The sequence below is a fragment of the Palaemon carinicauda genome, chromosome 10 (assembly GCF_036898095.1).
Source record: "Palaemon carinicauda isolate YSFRI2023 chromosome 10, ASM3689809v2, whole genome shotgun sequence".
In the NCBI taxonomy this organism is placed as follows: Eukaryota; Metazoa; Arthropoda; class Malacostraca; order Decapoda; family Palaemonidae; genus Palaemon; species Palaemon carinicauda.
This window is the reverse complement of record NC_090734.1, coordinates 17,817,102-17,839,221: the sequence shown is the minus strand read 5'-3', so window position 1 is coordinate 17,839,221 and position 22,120 is coordinate 17,817,102. Positions and strand designations below refer to the sequence as shown.

The window sequence follows — 22,120 nt, the reverse complement described above, 5'->3', positions numbered from 1 at the left end:
TTAAATTAGAATTTAAAACATTTAAGCTAAGAAAGAATGAACAAAACGTCAGAATCGATTTACTCTTACTGCAAAGTGAAACCGTGATACACTCTCTCTCTATCGTAACGATAGAGCGCATGTTGAACGTCCTGAACGTCAAAAACTGCGTAGCATAAATAAACTAAACGTTAGTTCATCTTTGAAAACAGTACGAAGACTATCAAAGAAATTCTTCCATAAAATATTACATTTAAAAAGTTTTAAATCCTTAGCTCTTTAAAAGCTAATTACGATATAAAGGGCTCAACGTTGATTAACTTCGGTTTCCAAGTTAGGACCGCCTACTCTCATTAATTTATTTTTATATGTTTATAATAAATGGAAAGTTAATCGAAGAGGCCTAATAAAGGCGGAGAGATATAAAATATATAGAGGAAAATCTATAACGTGATAAGATAATTACTAAAAGCCTCAACACACTTCCGTCTAAGGGAAGGGTCGGCCATTTAAAAGTGAAAGAAAGTCCATACTCTCTTTGTCACCATAATTAAATCTATCCAAAACGAGTTCAAGATTTAAGATGAAGATAAAACACCTGCATAGCGAAAGCTCAAAACTAGAATAAAGTACTTCACCAATTAGTTGTGAAAAAACTCCAGTTTAGCAACAGCGAGTAAGGACGTCTTGTCGATAGCTCGACAGAGAGAAAATTGAGTTCTTTGTTTACATTGAGTACTGTGTATCTGGACGACAGATGGCGCTGTTGGGCACACCCGCAACCTGTGTAGCGATCGCTGGCGAGTTTTTACCGTAGAGTTGTCTGTCGGGCAACAGAGTTGCAGCTATTATAATCACCGGCTAAGTTAAATATTGAAAATATACAATTAAAGAATAGTGACACTTCTGAGTAATTACTCCATTTATTATTTGGTATATATTTTGAATATACAGTATATCAAATGTGCGCTGGCATCACAAACTTCTGTTTACGTATGCTGGCATCACAAACTTCTGTTCAGTTGACGATGTCAGTTCCAGATTGTTTAGTGAGGAAACAAACCTATTTCTTTTTTATAACCCTTCCCCCTTGCTCAACAGATCTTGCTATTCTTAGCTTTCCCAGCATTTAAAGAACCTCCTAATAACTGTACAAGAATATTAAAGCTGCAGGATTGCATAATTTGGGAGTAAATGGAAAGCGTGGTCTTGTAAACAAATACCAAATTTTTACCCATGCACCAACACCAGTAACCATGTTCCCGCTTCACCTAACGTAGGACAGTTTAGAATTATAAATCAGTGCAATAAATGGCTTGTAGAAAGTATCTTATTTATTATATTATCAATGTTACTGATGATAATTTCTGACGGAAATTCATAATTTTTGAGTTATGGTGGGTTAACTACCATTACTGAAAAATTATGGATTTTGCTGGGTAACGTCAGTAATTATGTTCAAAACACATTAAAATCTACCGTCACCAGTCTAATTGTATATTTAAATTAACTGTTTTCAACTTTTTTTATTTCTGCCAGTCCTTATCATAAAAAGTCATAGTAATTAAAAAAAAGTTACCATAATTAAAAGCTAGTAATAATAATGAAACACAATCAAAACATTGGAGCTTATGTTTGCCAAGACTTCTGGAAAACTTGATTTTTCAATCTCATTTTTGATGGAGTCGTTTGTAGCCATGTTCATCATACTACAAATACCTCCTTCCTTAATTGGACGTATTCACCTGTATGTTGGTACATCAAATTAAAACTAATTATTTATTGGATATTGTTCTACCACAGCTCGCTTCTCTCGCAGATAATCATTATCTCATTGTTTCAATGTTTTGGCCCGGCAAGCATGTTTCGCTACGCTTGTTAGCCCTGTGGGCTAGTATTTTGGTGTTATTTTATTTATCTAATTTATCAACTAGTTCAATTGGATTTTGCTCTGCCATACTTCACTTTGCTCACGATTTAACATTATCTCATTTTTCCTATGTTCTGGCAACCAGAACATGTTTCGTTATACGCGTTAGCCCTGTGGTCTAGTATGTTGGCCTTATTTCATTCACCCAATTCATCTCTTAGTTCAGTTATACATGGACCTGGCATACATTTCCCGTTATCAGACTCAATACAATACTGTATATCAACCACACGTTTATCCTAACCTTTCATTAGTAACATGATGAAAGAAAATAAGAGTTGTAATCACATAGTACAGTATATCCAAATATTGAAAACAAATAACCAAGAGGTTTAGAATTTAAAATGTTGGGGCCTTTATTCTGTTCTAACATGAAGCTTACGACAGAAGCACCACCAATCAGTTTTTTTCTCAACTACCAGATGGAAGGAGGCTCTTGTGGCATGTGCTAAGATGAAAAAAGCAGCAAAATGGGAATTTTTATTAAAATCTGTAAATTCGTTAATGGAAGTTTTGGCCACCAGTTTCTGAGATTGAAACTAGTATACAGTATTTGCAAAGATTTATACAACAATTATGCAAGTTCCAATGTCCTAACTAATGTTGTACTACAGTATTCTATAATGAAACCCCTGGGACTTGCCTAAACAAAGCATTCGGTATGACATAGTTCTTATTCATAGCATACTGAAGTAGTTTTAAGAGTAACTAACTGGAAAGTAGTTTATTTTGTCTGCTTGAAGATAACCTAGTGATTATCTTATAAAATAGTAAGAGTGATTATTGAAAGAGATATATCTTAGGTTATCAGATAACTTTTTACTAAATGGCTAAGTTGGAAAGTTTAGATATATTTACCTTTAATATATTATGTGATTTGAAAGAATCTGACCTTTGTTATTGGAGAAAATACTAGGGGTTCTCTCCACACAGGAGTTTATCCAAAAATCTATCAACATAAAGGTTTAAACCCTTTCATACCACATAAAATCATCATAGAAAATGTTAATATTTATACTGTTAGCCTAAAGTGAAGCACATAAATTCAAAATACTGTATAGTTGGTCATATAGTTTTTTATATGTTTATGACAAATTTTGACATTCATTATCTACAAATAATTATGGGAAACTATAGTATGAAAGCAACGGTCATGAGTGACTGGAACAAATACTGTACTAGTGAAATTTGGGGATGCAATCCAACCCCTGGCAGTACTGTCCTTGTCTACCTAATGGAAATTAACCTGAATTGGGGTGTTGTAATATATAGAGCAAAATACAAGTATGAATACTAACCTAACTTTTCCTTGCTTAGGAAGCTGTGTCCTGTCTCACCACATTCTCCCTTGAATCCCACCACCTAACTTATGGAACTGTAATCAAAGAAACATGACAAATTCGGAGATAATTTGTATTTTTCCTAACCATACAAACCTTAGCTATTTACATAGGGTATTACTTTCGGCGTAGCTGAAATGGCTAGCCATTAGATTTTTAATGAGGGTTAACTACCCCTGCGCTAGTTAGCAGGGGTAGGGGAGGGGTAGCTAGCTACCCCTCCCCCCTCACACACTGGTGAACTGATTCACTTCGCTTAGAGGTAGGACTTTACTTGGGGGACAGGGCTGGCGGGCAAATATGTGTAAATAGCTAAGGTTTGTATGGTTAGGAAAAATACAAATTATCTCCGAATTTGTCATTTGTTCCGTAACCGAAATACAAACCACGCTATTTACATAGGGTGCCTTGCCTCTTAGGAAGGGTGGAAAGTCCCCAGCCATACTGGCTTTGGCTTTGCTCGGGGACTCAGAATCCAAGTGAGCAGCACTTCGAGAAAAAGAGTCCCTGCACCTCGCAAGTTCTTTGCTCCGCAAGGAGTGTGCGGCCTACATAAGCTTGTGTGTGGAGGGAAGAAGCGTGACTTGTCCTAGGCAGTCGACCTGAAGACCTTTAGATGGAATTCTGGACTAGGACTTTCCCAATACCACCTCGTCAGGGTATGGGGGACGCGACAGTATCATTTTAATACTAGGAACACAAGGAAGCATGGTTTACCTGCAAAGGTTTGAGGTCAGCTATGCTGAGAACCTAGGATGCTGCTTTCCCCAAGAGAGGGGAGGATGAAGAAAGAAGTAAGGGCCAGACATACCTCTTTCAATCATGCAGTCTGACACCGGGTAACAATGCCCCCAACCTTCTGCTACCTGTCCATTAAGGAGCCTGAGGTTAGACCAGCTGTTGTGTAGCCACCACAGGCCGATAGAAAAACGTATCGAGGCTCATGTGGGTCACGTCCTCCAGGTAGTGAGCTGTGAAGGTCGTCCGACGCTTCCAGACTCCAGTTTGTAGCATCTGCGTCACAGAGTAGTCTTCTTAGAGACGTTGCGATGCCTTTGACATCGTGTGCTCTAAGGCTACATGACGGAGGAGGGATGGATTCAGGGCGAGATGGATGGTCCTAGAATCCAGGCTGCAAAGGTATTCTTGGTGACCCTCCTCTTCGTCCTTCCTGTGCTCCCAAACAGGGCTGCACGTGAGGACGAACCGCAGCTGTTCTTTAAGATAACACCTCTGACTCCTTGCTGGGCATAGTAGGAGAAGGCCTGGGTCATCTGTTACAGAACGGAGACTCGAAATCCTGAAGGAGTCGAACCGAAGGTTTGGGACTCCAAGATCTTGAGTCTAGAAACCGACTCGGGGACGAACCCGAACGTTACCTCTCCCTATCCTCCTGAATGGGCAAAGTCGTACGAGAGACCATGAAGTACGCTGATACGCTTGGCCAAACCAGAGCGAGCCGGAGCACCGTCTTCTAAGTCAGGTGCCTGTCAGATGACTAGGGTAATGGTTCACAGGGAGAAGCCTTAAGATCCCTAAGAACCTGAGCCATGTACCATGGAGGAGGTCTCACTTCCAATTGGGTGCAGGTAAGTTCGTAGCTTCGTATGAGCGAAGAAAGATCCAGCGAGGAGGAATTGTCTAACCTTAGAGCCTGAAGGCCAGGCTTGAGGCTGAGCAATAGGCTTTACCGCCGAGAGCAAAAGGCGCAATTCCTCCCGCAGATGTACAATAACTCCGCTAACGCTGGAATTGTGGCATCGAGGGGAGAGATACCTCTCCCACGACACCAACCACAGAAAACTCTACACCTCGCCTGGTGGACCCCTGCGGATGACTTCGCAGGTGTCAAGACATCCGCTCCGCGACCTGTCGCGGAACGCCTCTCTCAGTGAGGAGATGCTGGATGGACTCCAGGCATGGAGCCGAAGCGGAGCTATGGCTTGTGGTAGATGTAGTGGTGTGGTTGCTATAGCTCTTGTCGTGTGGAAAACTCTCTCGGAAGTTCCATCAAGGGATGCAGAAGGTTCGGAAACCACTCTGCCTGATGCCGTAGCGGAGCTATCAGTCATCGACAGGTTGACCGAAAGTCTGGTCTTGTTGAGCCCCCTTTCCCCACAAACCCAACGGTGGCAAGGCGTAGACGTTGATGTTGTCCCACCGATGTGGGAAGACATCTCGGCAGGGTGCCTTGGGGTCCGGGGCTGGGGAGAAGTACAGCGACAGCTTGAAATTCAAGGTCGTCGCGAACAGGACTACAAGGTCCGAGCTTGCTGGCTACTGGGGGTTCCAAGGACCACTCGGTACTCTCTATCTGCGATGCCCTGTTCCGACTGTCGGAGAGCACATTCCTTGTCCGGAATGAAGCGAGCTGATAGTGGTATTGAGTGGACTTCGGCTCATCTCGGTATCTCTACTGTAGGATGGGAAGACTTATGAAAAAGTACCTCCCCGCTTGATGAAAAGCAACTACCGTGGTGTTGTCGCTCACGGAGTGACTCGCCGGGGCCTGTTGGGACTGTTGACGGCCAGAATATGGCCTTCATCCCTAGCCAATTGATGTGGAGGTACCCTTCTAGCTCTGGCCGTAGGCTTGAGATCCTTTGGTTCAGAACGTGCCGCCCCCCTTTTTTGACGCGTCCGAGGACAGCATCAAATGCGGAGGAGGGACGAGAAGATCCACTCTCTAGCAAAGGCTTCGTAGGTCAACCACCACTGCAGGATCCCTGGTTCGGCAGGTCCCATAGGACCAGAATGTCTGGGGAATCGTGGTCTTGATTCCACCGGGACTTGAGTCGCCAAAGCAGGAGACTCATTCCGAGGCGAGTGTTAGGGACTAGAGGGGTCAAGGAGGAAGGGGACCTAGGAGGCGTAACCAGAAAGGGGCTGGAGACTCTCCTCGCCTGAGGAAAGGTTCTCCTACTCTCCTCCGCCTTGCTATCCTGTCATCTGAAGGGAAGGCTTAACGGAGATTAGAGACTAAAATTAAGCCTAGATATACCAGTTGTTGCGATGGAAACAGAGAAAACTTCTCGAGATTTACCATGATCCTTAGATCTTGGCAAAGTCCCAGAGGCTTGTCTCGGCGGTGAAGAAGGGTCGATACTGAAACCGCCCGGGTAGCCAGTCATCCAGAAAGTGAAGGAGGCGGATGCCGCTCCTGTGTGGACATGAGGGTTCGGGATGAACTTCCTGGTGAATGCCTGCAGAGCTGTGGAAAGATCGAAGCACCGCACCTTGAACTGGTATATCTGTTGCCTAGGCTGAATTCCAAGTACTTCCTGTAAAGAAGGATAGATTGGGATCTGGAAGTACCTGTCTCTCGGATCCAGTATGCACGTGAAGTCTTGTGGTTTCCCTACAAGTCTGATCGAAACTGTTGTATCATACTGACCGAAGGGGGGAGCCGCCAAGAACCTTGGAGAGCATCCTTCTAGAGCATGGTCTCGCCCTCTGCCCGAGGGGCTAGCCCCTTTGCCAATCCCATGGCATAGGGGCTCAGCGACACCGGATTTGCTGACAGGGGAGGAAGAGATGCTACGAAACGGGACACGAAACCCCTGGCTGATCATGGAGATCGATCAGGAATCGGCCCCGAGTTGCTGCCACTTGAAGGCGCAAATCCAGGCATCCCCCCCCACTGGGGGATGCAGGTAGGGGTTGCCAATCCTAGCATTTGCGGCCTAGACTGCCCCCTCTAAGATTATTGCCCTCCCAGAAGGGCTCCTCGCCCTTCGTCCCCGACAGGAGGGGGGGAGGCTGCATAGACGTGCCGGTTCTGATGTCCTAGGCTGAACGAGGCTGTAGAAGTTGAGGCGCTGGAGGCTTGTAGGGACTGGATATAAGCGCCTTGGAGGAGCGAATCGTGATACGATTCTCCCTACCTCTCAGTTGCTCGTTCCTTGTCCTTGGGCTGAAACAAGCCCCTTCCAAGGATGGAAGAGAGTCTGGGTTGCCGAAATCCACGGTAGGGACCAAACGAGAGAAAACCTCTCGGTCACTGCATCTCAATGCTTCAACATCGAGTTTGTCCCCAAGTTCGACACTTGGTGTCGGGAAACGAAAGGTGCACGTGTCCGAGAGGAGGAAAGTTCCATAACCTTCCCGGAGCCTCCTTGTATAAAACCTCGGGTCGCGACCGGATGCCAGAGACTCAAGCTCGACGATCAGCCACGAGGTGGCCTGCCTGGCACCCTTCGCGGCTTCCTCCTGGTTCAAGATTCCCGAAGATGAAAATGTCACCTGCCCGGCGGAGAGTTTCCCGAGGGGAAAAACCCCGGAAGGTCCGTTGCACGGAATGGTGGAGAGGAAGAGCTAAATCAGGCTACCCCATGATCTTGAAGTATTCCCGCTGTTGACGACTGACAGAGGCAGTGTCAGCAGCAACCGTTGGAGGGAAGAGAATCGGGTGATCCTGAGGAGAGGGATGATGGGGCCTGCCTGAAGAGGGAGAAGAATGTTACCCAGACTCTTCTGAAGATTCTTCATGCTTTGTACATGTCATGCTCTGCGCTTACGAGGTGAAGATCGTGACTATGATGATCTGAAAGTACGCGCTCCAGAAACACTCGCCAGGTTGCCCGTGTTGCGAAAACCCGACGGGAATCGCGGTCGAAATCGCCCTTGGCGCTCGCGCGATGGTACAATCGTTGGTTCGCGCGCGGGCGAACATGTGGGCGCGATCGGAAGACCGAAAAACGCGTGAGTGAGTGATGGCGCGATTGGCGAGCGATGGCTCATTGCGGGAGATGGCGCGTCGGCGAGCGATGGCGCGTCGGCGAGCGATGGCGCGTCGGCGAGCGATGGCGCGTTGGCGAGCGATAGTGCATAGCGACCGATCGCGTACAGGAGAGCCAACGAGTGGCCGCATACGGCGATCTGAAGCGTGGGCGCGTTGAAAACGCTAGCGGCAGGCGAAGAATCGCGCGCGATTGCTAGGAGATCGATGGAGCGCGGTTGCGCGGCCGGAAGATATCAGCGAGGGGCAGAACCAGATGGTGAGGTTGCGCATAATAGCGAACGCTCGTGGGCGAGTACAGAAGACTTTTCGTGGGCGCGCGGGCGCTCAGAGACTCGGTCAAATCTAGAGCACAGAAGATTGTCGGCGAGGAAGTGAAGGAATCAAGACTTTCGCCTCCAGCCACATCTGGAAGCTCGTGGAGAACGCTGGTGCGCCTTGCGCACATCAGGAAAAGGGCGAGCAGATGTGCGCTGACGAGAAGGCGAACGAGGGTGTAAAAAGGAACAATCTCCTTGCCTGTGCCTAGATCCAAAGATCGTGGGCGCGAGGGCGAACGTTGGCGCGCATTGCGCACATTAGAAAGGGGAGCGCAGATGGCGTGCAGGTGATCGTGGGCGTACAGGAGACCGTTGGCGCCCAAGGCGCGTAGCAGGAAAGGGCGTCCAGAAGTGCGCTGGTGAGCTGAAGAGGGCTGGCGCACAGGACTCCGAGGCGCAGGTGAGCGCTGGCACGCAGGAGATCTACGGCGAGACTAGGCTACAGGAGATCGCAGGAGAGAAGTCTGGAACACAGCAGGAGAGCGCTCGCGCAGGAAAACGTGGGCTCGCAGGTAAAACCTGGCACTTAGGGACTTACCCACAATGTGAAGTAAGCCCTTAGCCCCGAAGGGACCAGTGCTCGTAGGAAACGAGGTACGTTGGCGCCCACAGCGCATCTGCGTCCAGGAGAAGGTCTGGCAGGAGGATCCTCTGCGGGGAGGGTGAAGATGAAGACGACCACAGGCAGGAGCACCATCATCAGACCTCCGAAGAGGAGTCTCTGTAGTGAACTTCCCCCCCGGGGAAGAAACACTCGCAGGAGAGACCGTAGGGCTCAGCTGTCTCCCGAAGGGGACTGAGCCTTCAGCAACAACAGTAGAAGGAGTCCTCCGAAGAGGAGTCTCTATGAGTGTCCTCTCTCGCGAACGAGAGAGGAAAACTTCGTAGAAGAGACTGAAGATGGAGCCCAAGGGCCGAAGAGTCAGCCAGTGACCTAGGAGCCAACCTCCGAAGAGGCGCTCCTGCAGCTGCTCAGCCCCTTGAGCGTAGCTGCAGGTGAGACCGCTCGGCACCAAGAGCATAGTCGCACAAAAACTATGGTCCGAGAAGTAACCGCTCAGCCCCTTGAGCAAGGTTACAAAAGCGGTCGCTCAGCACCAAGAGCAAAACAGCCGGAGGACCAGGAACATATTATAATTATTAAAGGTAAGAGAAGTTTCCCCCGGAAGGGATAGAAACTCAAACCTGGGCAGGTAACCTCCCTCGGAAGGGAAGTTACCCACCCAAGGAGCGAACCTCCTGAGAGTTCTAACATGAACTGAAGAGCTGTCGGGTGCCTCGGGAGAACTACCAGGAGAAGGAGACACGCCCCTGACGAAGTCCTATAGAGGAGGCAGCAACAGGCGACTCCCCGAGTCCCAACAAGACAGCTCTGCTTCATTGTCACATTAGGCAAACGGAAAACAGATCGTTAACTGTGAAAATAAAAAGTAATTAGTTAACATTCATTCCCCCGGGAAGAATCCGAAGAGGAAACCCGAGGGAAAAGAACACAAGAATTACATAACAGGCAAGAGCCCCAACCCCACCTACACTCACGGGAAGGGGGAAGGGGGAAGGGCGAGAACTGTAACCAAAACTGAATTATAACAGTTATAAAAAAGCAATTCATAAAGGAATGTTCATTAAAAGTAAGAACGAAACACCCCGAAGGGAAAAGTTCTAAAAAGCTGAAAAGTTAACAAATACAATTAGCTTTAATAATAAAAAAATAATTAAGATAAAAAGTACTGCGTAGCAACTCCACCCGAAAGGAGGAGCTATCGTAGAAAACATAGTAAAAGGTGAACGACCTCCAGAGAGAGAGAGAGAAAGAGACCGTAGTCAAACTACACTCTCGCGATCCTACGCTGAACCCCACCTTCCCCGCAGGAAAAGAGAAGTAGCGGAGAACAGAATAATAAGTCCAGCGATGACGACTCCCTACGGCGCCCGTGAAAGGAGGCGACTGAAGGACCAAGGAAGAGATCGCGGCCCATGAAAATACATCGTAGTGGCCTGACTGCCGGCGGCCACACAGTGATATCGTACACACACACACACACACACACACACACACACACACACACACACACACACACACACACACACACAGCACGAACACTGAAAAGGAAACTTACTGATTTCTATACTCAAATACATACATAAACATAAAAATATGTTTACATATATACATGAGTAAAGAAAGTAAGTAATTAAGTAAAGACAAAACAATAAATGGCTGCCATGCAAGGACGGGAACAGAAACAACCATTTATCGTCCGAGCCAAAAGCAAAGTGAATCAGTTCACCAGTGTGTGAGGGGGGAGGGGTAGCTAGCTACCCCTCCCCTACCCCTGCTAACTAGCGCAGGGGTAGTTAAAAATCTAATGGCTCGCCATTTCAGCTACGCCGAAAGTAATACCCTATGTAAATAGCGTGGTTTGTATTTCGGTTACGGAACAATGTATTTTCTTGCCTATTTGGGCCTTTTTTGTTGGTATCTTTACAAGGATTTGGTTGCACCAACCACCCTTTCACCTTTAAATCCAATCTTACGGCCTAAGACACTGATGTTGCCCTGGGGTCGCTGGTTGTGGTTAGCCAAAATGGGAGTGTAATCAGTTAATTGTACATATCTGGCAGAAATTAGTCAACTTTTATAATGCAATATTATGCTACAAATTTTTCCACCAATATAGTATAAGAAACCTTTAATATGAGTCCTTGATGTTCCAATTTTCTAAACAATATCCCTCCCCATAAATACCTCACAGGAGATCGCCGATGTTCAGGGGATCGCTGACGCGCTGGGGACCGTTGACGCGCAGGAGATCGCTGACGAGCAGGCGAACGTTGACACGTCTGTGATCGCTGGCGAGCTGGTGATCGCTGGTGAGCAGAAGGGCGACGCGTGGAATCCTGTGTGGGAGCTGCCGGCGCGTTGCGCAAAGGCGAACATTCACGAACGGCCTCAAGAACAGAAGGAGCGTGAGCGCGAGGGCGTACAGTAGTCTTAGGCGACCGCGAGCATTGTTGCGCTGGAACAGGCTGACGAGCAGGATCGCGAGGGCGAGGAGGAGAAGAGTCCTTGTCCAAGACCTGAACCGAAGTTCTAGGTCGCGCGGGCGATCGTGGGCGCACAGGGCGCGTATCAGGAACTGGGAGCGCAGGTGCGCTCTGACGGGCAGGAGATCTAGAGCGCTCAGAAGACCGCTCAGCAGGATGTTCGGAGTCCTTAGGAGAGCGCTGGCGAGCAGTGGGGCGACGATCATCAGGAGAGCGCTGACGAACAGGAGAGCGCTGGCGATCGGGAGAACGCTGACGAGCAGAAGAGCACCTGTGCGCTAACTCTGCAGAAGGGTGCGCAGGGGAACCCTGACGCGCAAGGGAAGCACCCACACCGTGGGAGGCAACCCTTTGTCCCGAAGGGACCGTTGCCCGTCGGATGACGAGGTCAGACTGCTGTCCATCTGCACCAGGGGCGGAAGGTCTGGAAGGCGTTAGAGAACGAGATCGATCCCCTGAGAGGTCTAAGGAGGCAGGAGCTGCAGGCTGCTTACGGGAGGCCCTTACGACGTAGCGGACGGTGAGCCTTACGGCGAAGGCGGCCACGAGGGGGGTCGTCAGGATCATCCGTCCTCTGAAGGGGAGTCTCAGTCAAAGCGCTCCCCCGAGAGGGAGGCTTGGCAGAAGAAGAGCCCGTGGGACTCCCTTCTCCCATCGAAGGATGTACAGAGGGGGGAGGAGAGCCTTTAGCAACGTCATCCTCATCAGGAACCGCAGAGGTTTGCCCCGACCCGTCGGAAGCCTCTGTCACCAAGACGTCGACGATAGACAGAAGATCTACCTCTGCTATCACCGGCGACTGCTTAACAGCGGCCCCCAACTGGACAAGGTCAAACAGGGCTTCCTTGGAGGGCAGGCCCTTCAGCCCCAAGGAAGCCCAAAGCTGAAAGAGATCATCATGAGACAAAGAATCATTATCAACAACCTCCCCCGGGGGAGGAGAGGGAGCCGCCCCGCTATGGGAGGCGACGCCCTCTCCCCCAACCCAAGGTCGGGAAACAGAACTAGGGCCTGCGCTCCCACTCGGCGGTCTCTCCTTCGTAGCCGGACGAGGGGGAGCTTTGGAGGAGGTTTGGGCGACGGAAGAAGAGTCCCGAGAGCCTTCCTCCTTCAAGGCAACCCCAGAAGGAGAACGGTCTCTCTTGGACTTCTTCTTACGCCGGCGGCCAAACTTCTTCCACTGGGAGGCAGACCACTCACTACAAGTATTTTCTCTGTCACACCGTCGGCCTCGACACTGCGGGCAAAGGGTGTGAGGATCCGTATCCACCGCAGACATGAAAGTACCGCAAGGGCGACCAGCAATACCAGGGCACTTGCGCATGATAGATATCCAAGGGTGAGGCCAACTTCAAACACACACAAGCTGAGGAAAAGCAAAAAAGATTAAGGCTGTCAAACGAGGACGATGGACAGACACGTCTGTTCATCGCCGGAGCCAAAAGTGAAGTGAAGCAAATCATCGGTGTGTGGGGGGGGAGGGGTAGCAAGCTACCCCTTTCCCTACCCCCCGCTAACTAGCGTGGGGGTAGTTAACCCTTGTTAAAAACTATTGGCTCGTCATTTCAGCTACGCCGAAAGTAAACCCAATGTAAATACCGTGGTTTGTATTTCGGTTACGGAACAAACCTCACTTTAGTCAATATTTGCTACAACTAACCTGATGTACTATAAGCTAGGATTTTAGTATAGGCTGTACCTCTATAACCAAAAGAAATGTTCTTACAATCTGTAAACCATACAATAACATATTTCTTATTATAAAAATATCTTTAAAGAAACAAAAATTAATTTTGCAAAGTAACCTGTCATCAGGGAAACCAATACGGCAGTGAGAGAGTCATTACCTTTAAATATCCAACCAAATACATTAATACTGTACTATCAATATTTGAGTGATTTTGCTTAAAATCAACTTTGATAGTTGAGTAAATGTATCAAAAAAAAATTATTACTCTCACTCACTCTCTCTCAGTGAAGGAACCCCCTAATAATATCAATTTATAGCTAAATAAGAAGAAAAAAACTTTTGTAATAGTAATACAAGTTTAAACCATTTAATTTGTATCTGCAAGCAGATACATCTTAAAATATCTGTCTCAGCCTTAGTCCATAACTTGAGAAATATTAATTGAATTCGTCAATGTTTTTAATATCTTGTTAATCGACAAAGATAGACAGGTTAGGAAACAGATGAAGAGACATAAATACCTTTCTCCAACTGGGATGGTCAATATAATTTTGGCATGTGTACAAGGTATTATGCTACTACTGTATACTGTATAATGATTTTGCTTTGTGAAACTGACATTTATGCTAATGCTTTTTTGCCCTTTTCTTTCAGAAATAAACCTTGGAAGGGCTTGTGAATTGTCTTGATAAGGAAATGCTCGTCAGGATGTATACTGTAATGAGAGTAAAGCAAAGCTTCAAGGGTCTTTATGGTGACAAAACCTTCAAGAAAGTACAGACACATCCAGTAAAGTTATAGAAATTAAAAACAGAAATGACACTCAGTTGTATTAGATCTAGCCCATTCAGCAAGCTTTGTTGACAAGGACGTATATGATACATATTATTGCAGCTACTTCAAGAAGCACACTATGATGAATCCCCAAATGCAATTCAACTTATCACATATCATTGGGCAAGCCGTAGATGTTACAAATTATACTACATTTCAGCACCACTTACATAGCTATGGCAACATAAACACCATTAATAATGTCAATAATAATGGAAGCAACCTTCAGTCAGTTGGGGCTCAGTCAGTTCCAGTGCAAAATGTCGAAGTGCCCACTGTATCCGTTACCCCAGGCACAGGAGTGGTGGCTCTGAGTTATGCACAGCAGCAACAGCCTGCTCCTATGCAATCTTACCATGCTGTGTTTAACAGTATGACTGTAACACATGTTACACCTCAAGTACCTACTCCACAAGTCCAGTATTTTTCATATGAATCTCCTTGTGTAACTTTAAGGCCACATGTGCATTCACAAGTGACTCACCAGCTACCCACCACACATGTTATGAATGCTCAGGGACCTGCAAAATACAATAGCTGTTCTTTGCTTTTTCAGAATTTAAATTCAATTGAACCTGATAGTGGAGCAGCAACTGCTTTGCAGGTAGAAACTGTTGGTAATTCTAGTGGTGAAACTAATGAAATTCTTGGAGAAACAAAGAGGAGGAGGAGGAAGGAGGGAGTTAATGCTAAACTTGAGAGGAAGGCTCAAAGAAATCGAGGGGAAGCTTATACTAGTGCATCAGGAAAACGTGTGGAAGCAAAACGATACGTTGAAAAAGACTGTTCGTGTAAAAACAAATGTCTGTTGAAATTAGGAACTGTTGAAGATCGCAAAAATATTCTTAAGAAATTTTGGGCAATTGGGAACTTTTCCCAACAGAATGCTTATCTTATAGAAAATATATCATTAGTCCCAAATGAAGGCAAGAAACGCAAGATTCCAGCTTCAGAAGAAGAGGAAAAGAATATGAAAACTGTGAAAAGAATTTACCAAGTTAAGCTTTTAGTAAGTAAGGTTTATTGTTACCTTCTGATTTTGATGACAAATCCTTAACCTCTTTTTTTCTAATATTTCATTGTACTTTTCACACACAGTAATTGGGTGGTTTAACAAGATACAACACTTAACTTCAAGAAAATTGTGGGAAATCCTATTATTATTTTATAAATTGGGACAATTTTAAAAACAATTCATGTAAATAACCAATGTTGTGTTGTACACAATTGATTTGAGGATCAGAAATGCTCTGAACTCATGTGAAAATTGTTGCTGGTATTATCTGTACAATAGTTATCTACTCTAAATTAGTAGAATATTAGCCATAATAGTTCTTAATACTATACAGTACTTTTATTTCTTTCAGAGCACAAATAAACAAGTTCGTGTATGCAAGTCCATGTTTCTCAATCTACATGGTGTCTCCAATGGACGTTTAGATAGAGTTCTTCAAGGATTAAACTGTTCTTTCACTTTTGCCGTGCAGGTAAGTGTTCCTTGGATTTTGTCAAGAGTAATATTATATTCTGTTGCCTTCATCAGGAATGACATTTGAAAACTAAGATAAAGGGGTACTTTGGAGATCAAACAATTCCAAAACTGTGTCCCAACACCAAATCAGTTTTCTTCATGAAAATGAATTAAAATTGGTTCCTCATCCAAAGATGCTTCTATTATGGGCTATTTTTAAGCAAAATTTACAATATTAAGATACAGCACAGTGTATTAAAGCTTAACAAAAAGAAAATTTTATAAATAATAGAATAAATGAACATTTAACTTCACATTATCTGTGGTAATGAGATTGGATGACTAGAGTGAAGATCGTGAGGAGGAGAGGCTGGTGTTAAGTATCACTTGGAAGGGGAAACCACTCCATAAATACAGTGGGTAACTGCCCTTCCCGGGTTCTGTGTGTTTTGTGCCTCTCTCATTCACTTGAGGCCCTTTTTTTTTTTTTTTTTTTTTTTTGGGCTAGAAACTGATCAAGAGAGGTTTGTTTGTACATCCCTTTTAACCCTTTTACCCCCAAGCTATTTGGAACTTTCCAACCCTTAACCCCCAAGGGTTATTTTTTTTCAAGCACATTTTACAGTATATTTTTTTTTTAAATTGCTCTAACAGCCTTAATTTTCGTCATAGAGATGTCAGGTTGGTCTCATTCTCTTGGAAAATGCCTGAAGTTTCTCAAAAAATTATCAAAAATATGCAAAAAAAAAAAAAATTTTAAATAGCAGTTTTTTGCAAGGACGTACCAGTACGTCCATGGGGGTAAAGGGATGAGTTTTGTGAAACGTACCAGTACTGTACGTCCTTTGGGGGTAAAAGGGTCAAGAGGTTTCTCAAATGACTTGAAGCATAATCATAAAAATTGCCTACTCTATCTGGATGATATTTTCCACTAATATATTTCTCAGCAGCTACTTTGTTTCAATTGGCAGCTTCCCCATGCTTTAAAACACTGTAAATACCACTTCTGACAAATTTATCAAAGCTGCCTCAGCTAGCCAAAAATTTTCATTAGAATCTGCATCATCACTTTTTCCTGGGGTGTTTATCATAATGTCTGAATGTATTTGATTATCCTTTTCACATGTGATTGTCACAAATAATATCACGCACCAGCCGTTTTTTCATTTATCCAAATTAATGGCAATTCTTCAACTTCCTCAATGGTCTTCCTACTTTGTTTAGGTAGAGATGACACTTTTGCTACATTTCTGTCTTTGTAGATTGTTGATTTCAGTATACAGTACTGTATCATACATTTCTTTTTGCCTTTTATCTCCTTTTCTCGTATCTCTTTTTTGGTTCTAAAGCGGTTTTAAAAACCTTAATTTTTTGCTTATAACTACCACTATTAACCTCTTTATGAGTCACTGTTTATGTATAAACAATAAAATAGATGAAATTAATGAAAACAATATATGATAAATTAAATTAATAAAATAGTTAACAGAATCTTTTGCGGGTATGAAATAGGCGAGAGTAATGCATAGACAGGGTCTTGCACTTTTGTTTAAAGTATCTTGACCGATACAGTTTCTTTCTACATTTTCAAAATGTGAAGTTTTGTTTGATCACCGAATTGTTCGAGGTGTGGGGTGTTCGATCTCCGAGGTATTACTTGACTTTCCAAATCCGTATGCTGTCGTCTTATTTTTATAATAATAACTACTTTGTTATGTAGATGTTTTATTTATATCAAGAAAAATGAGGGATTTAGAAGTTTTATTCAGGAGGAAACAACTTTGAATTGAAAAAAAATAATCAAGCTGTAAAAGGGTATGTTTCTGGACAACAGATAAAGCCTCATGTATGCATGTGTCAACTACAAATCCCAGGACTCAGCAATATAATCTAAATAATCATGTAATTGCTACCACATTGCCAGGCAGTCACACATATATTCAGTCGCCTGGGTTGACATTATCAATAACAATGTTATCCAGTTTATTAAGTGCCTGGTTTAAAGCTGATTTTTGGTATAATTTAGGCTATGTCTTCTCTTCTGTGTTTTACTTCAAGAAGGTACAGTATTATATCCTTTTTAAATCTCAAGATGAAGGCGATGCTCAAATAGACTTGATCCCCAACAATTTATTTAAGGCGATGCTCAAATAAACTTGATCTCGAACAATTTATTTAAAGCGATGCTCAAATAAACTTGATCCCGAACAATTTATTTAAGGCGATGCTCAAATAAACTTGATCCCGAACAATTTATTTAAGGCGATGCTCAAATAAACTTGATCCCGAACAATTTATTTAAGGCGATGCTCAAATAAACTTGATCCCCAACAATTTATTTAAGGCGATGCTCAATTAAACTTGATCCCCAACAATTTATTTAAGGCGATGCTCAAATAAACTTGATCCCCAACAATTTATTTAAGGCGATGCTCAAATAAACTTGATCCCCAACAATTTATTTAAGGCGATGCTCAAATAAACTTGATCCCCAACAATTTATTTAAGGCGATGCTCAAATAAACTTGATCCCAAACAATTTATTTAAGGCGATGCTCAAATAAACTTGATCCCAAACAATTAATTTAAGGCGATGCTCAAATAAACTTGATCCCCAATTTATTTAAGGCGATGCTCAATTAAACTTGATCCCCAACAATTTATTTAAGGTAATGCTCAAATAAACTTGATTCCAAACAATTTATTTAAGGCGATGCTCAAATAAACTTGATCCCCAACAATTTATTTAAGGCGATGCTCAAATAAACTTGATCCCCAACAATTTATTTAAGGCGATGCTCAATTAAACTTGATCCCCAACAATTTATTTAAGGCGATGCTCAAATAAACTTGATCCTCAACAATTTATTTAATAATAATTATACAAAATATTTGATCAAGAATGGATATCTGTAGTTAGGTGCTGTTTATTTTTAAGTCTTCTTTTCACAGTTTAGAAAAGAGAAGCCAAGGAATTGATTGTATTCTAGGTGTTTCATCAATCTAATTATTCTTTCAGGACAGAAGAGGTCACCACCCACCAAGTAACAAAACTTCCGAAGAGGATGTCAAATTTGTTGTGGCGCACATCACTGCTTTGAGGCAGAGCAGGGAAAGTGCTTTTGGTTCATCAGCATGCACAAAGGAACAAAGACAAATGCTTGGTCAGTTGCCAGTGGAAATGCCAGTTACAGGAGGAAGAGAAACATCTGTGAAAAGGCTGTATGCTTCTTATAAGATGCTTTGCAAAGAAGAAGGGAGACCTCCCGTTAGCCTTTGGGTTTACAGACGAATTGAGAAAACCAAGTTTTCTCAAGAAAATGACAGTACTAACACAGAAGCAATAGCAAATGCCAATTCTTCTTGCGATGGTACCCGTGTGCTTCGTAATCCTCTTGAAAATAACGTAAACAAAATTTTGACGGTTAATGTATCTAATATACATCATAACGATGAAGAGACCAATAGGATTCTTGATGAAGCCGCTCAAGATTTCCGAAAATACGATCTAGCGTCAGATTCTGGAAATGCAAGACAACCCAACTGTAAAACTGTGATGAGTCGAGAAGAACGAAAGTCAAAAAGAAATCGTGGTCACTCGTATTATACTGCAACAGGGAAATACAAGGATAAAAAATGTTACATTGATAAAGAATGTGGCTGCAAATATAGATGTATCCCTGGACTGGGAAATTTAGAAATTCGTAAGAAGATATTTTCAGACTTCTGGAGTCTCGCTGATTTTTCACTGCAAAATGCCTATATTGCAGAAAAAGTGATTTTAGCTCCTGTTTTAAAAAAGTGTGGTGATAAAGCATCAGACAAGTTTGCAAAGACATGCAGTAGAAATTATTATATCAAGTTAAAGGTAGTGTTAATAATTTATTTTTCTAATTTAGCCTGCACCATAAAATTTTTCTAATTATGATCAGAAATTTTGTGCTATCCAACATTACAGTACATGTTTTTATGTTGCATTTTCTATCTAGACAGCAGACAGTCAATGAATTAACTGTGTATTTTAATTTGCTAAACAGAATTTTATTCCACAGGAAGGCGGTGATGATGTTCGGGTCTGTAAAACAGCATTCCTAAATCTACATGGTCTTTCTAATGGAAGAGTTGATCGTGTTCTCCAAGCTGTTGCTTGTAAATCTCCATATGCTCTCCAAGTACGTAATTTCTTTTCCAATGTTTGGATTGCCATTTTCTTAAATTTTCTTCTAAGGAAGAGAAAAATATCAATGTGATATCTTTAATCTATATTTTAAGATGAATCTCTGTGCTATGGGAGTATAAGATGAATCTATGTGCTATGGGATTTTTAAATATTAAACTTAGCCGGTGAATATATAATAGCTGACGTCTCCGACGGCTCGACAGATTCTAAAAACTCGCGAGCGATCGCCGTGAAGGTTGCGGGTGTGCCCACCAGCGCCGACTATCGGCCAGATACCGCATATACTTGTAAACATCTCCAGTTCTTCTCTGTCGGTCTTGTCGACAAGTTGGTTCCACTCGCTTTATGACCTCGAGTTTTCTACCGAATTGGTGAAGTACTTGGTTTTGGTTTTATTGCTTTCGCCGTGTTGGATTATTCAATACTATCTTCAAAAGAAATGCTTTTGAAAGGAGAGGAAAAGTGTTTGCCCTTGCTTTTTTTTTTTTTTTTTTTTATCTCTGGTTTTTCCATAGAGTAAAGATGGCCGACCCTTCCCTCAGTGTACGGAAGTGTGTTTAAGGCTTTTAGTAATTATTTTATCACGTTATAAATGATTGTTGATATTTATAGATTTTCCTCTATATATTTTATATCTCACCCGCCTTTATTAGGCCTCTTCGATTAGCTTTCCATTTATACTAAACATCAAAATAAATTTTATGTTTTGTTTATATGCGGCCTTTACCTATTCCTCTAGTTCGAGATGTAGGCGGTCCTAACTTGGAAACCGAAGTTAAACAACGTTGAGCCCATTCAACTTTTATTTTTGTTAAGTTTAAATCAATTGCTCTGTAAGAGTTATGAAATGAATATTTTTTAGAAAATATTTTAAGAAATATATTCTTTGAATAGTCTTCGTGCTGTTTTATTTTTTTTCAAAGATGAACTAATGTTTGGTTTATTTATGCTACGCAGTTTGCGCTCTATCGTTACGATAGAGAAAGAGAGAATCACGGTTTCACTTTGCAGAAAGAGTAAATCGATTTTGACGTTTTGTTCATTCTTCTTTCAAACTGAAGTGTTTTAGATACTAATTTAAAGAAACTTGTTAATTTTCAATTTCTTAGTCCTTTCAGTTTTTTCCTTTGGTCAAATAACCTGTTTATTGACGAAGGGTGAGTGGGCAATTCTCTTGTGTGTGACAAGAGAGAGAGAGAGAGAGAGAAAGAGAGAACGATCCGATCTTTATTCTCGTCCCAAGTCTCTGTACAAGGAGTTTGGGAGCGAGTAACGTTGTTCTCGATTCAGTTTTTTACTCTCGTCCCAAGTCTCTGTACGGGGAGAGAGGATAAAACGTTTTTAGTTTTTATTCTCGTCCCAAGGCACTGTACGGTGAGAGATTGAAAACGTAGTCTTTAGTGAACTAGTGTTTAGTCTCCTCCCCAGTCACTGATCCTTTTTTAACTTTATATATTTCCGTTTTATTCGATATACAGTGATACCTCGGTAGTCGAACGACTCTATACTCGAACAATTCGGAGTTCGACCAAAATTTTCGAGAAATTTTTGCTGCGGTGCTCGACCAAAAATTCGGTACTCGACCAGCCGAACACGTGACGACCGCATGGGCTTTGTGATGATCGCGCCATCTCGGCCACTCTCGCTTGTTCGGGAAGCATCAGTTCTCTCGAGAGCGTCACTCAGACAACGCGCGATCAGCATTCGTTGTGATTTAGTGATTTTCAGTGCTTTTAATTGCTTTTTTAGCTTTCATAATGAGTCCCAAGAAAGTAATGAGTGTTAAGGGGAAGGAGAAGAGGAAAACAGTGCGAACAACGATCGAGTTGAAGAAGGAAATTATAGCGAAATATGAGAATGGTGTACGAGTGTCCGATTTAGCGGTAGAATACGGAATGGCGAAGTCGACCATTTCTACGTTTTTAAAGCATAAAGAAATGATTAAGAAGGCGAATGTTGCAACGGGAGTTACGGCGGTAACTAAGCAAAGGCCACAAGTGATTGAGGAGATGGAAAAGTTGCTTTTAATATTTATTAAAGAAAAACAGTTGGCCGGGGAAAGTGTTAGTGAAGCGTTCATTTGTGAAAAAGCGTTGCATATCTATGAAGAATTAGTGAAGAAAAGTCCGAGTACCAGTGAAAGTGATTCATTTACATTTAAAGCGAGCAGGGGTTGGTTTGAAAAGTTTCGTAATAGAACAGGTATTCATCGTGTTACTAGGCATGGGGAGGCAGCTAGTTCGGATCAAATTGCAGCCGATAAATACGTGGGGGAATTCGATCGGTACATAAATGAACAAAATTTGATCGCACAACAAGTCTTTAATTGTGATGAGACTGGGTTATTTTGGAAGAAAATGCCAGCCAATACGTACATTACCAAGGACGAGACGAAGATGCCAGGTCACAAGCCAATGAAAGATAGGCTAACATTGTTGCTGTGTGCAAATGCAAGTGGCGATTGCAAGATCAAACCCTTGTTAGTGTACCACTCGGACAACCCCCGGGTGTTCAAACGAAATAATATTTGTAAAAGTGCACTACCAGTTATGTGGCGCTCGAACACTAAATCTTGGGTCACAAGACAATT

The 22,120-nt window shown here is 43.2% G+C and overlaps 1 protein-coding gene and 1 long non-coding RNA gene across 5 annotated transcripts in view; one reads left to right on the top strand and one right to left on the bottom strand.

The window, feature by feature from the left end:
* Positions 1-22,120, bottom strand: part of LOC137648379 (uncharacterized) — a 151,227-nt gene that overhangs the window by 45,950 nt on the left and 83,157 nt on the right. The gene's annotated exons all lie outside the window — the stretch shown is intronic.
* The window catches only part of LOC137648603 (uncharacterized), a 66,280-nt gene that overhangs the window by 7,317 nt on the left and 36,843 nt on the right, over positions 1-22,120 (top strand). The window contains exons 2-5 of the mRNA XM_068381526.1: positions 13,700-14,888; positions 15,247-15,366; positions 18,370-19,218; positions 19,403-19,522. Coding sequence (XP_068237627.1) covers positions 13,959-14,888; positions 15,247-15,366; positions 18,370-19,218; positions 19,403-19,522 — 2,019 coding nt within the window. The 5' untranslated portion in view covers positions 13,700-13,958. The remainder of the gene's footprint in view (positions 1-13,699; positions 14,889-15,246; positions 15,367-18,369; positions 19,219-19,402; positions 19,523-22,120) is intronic.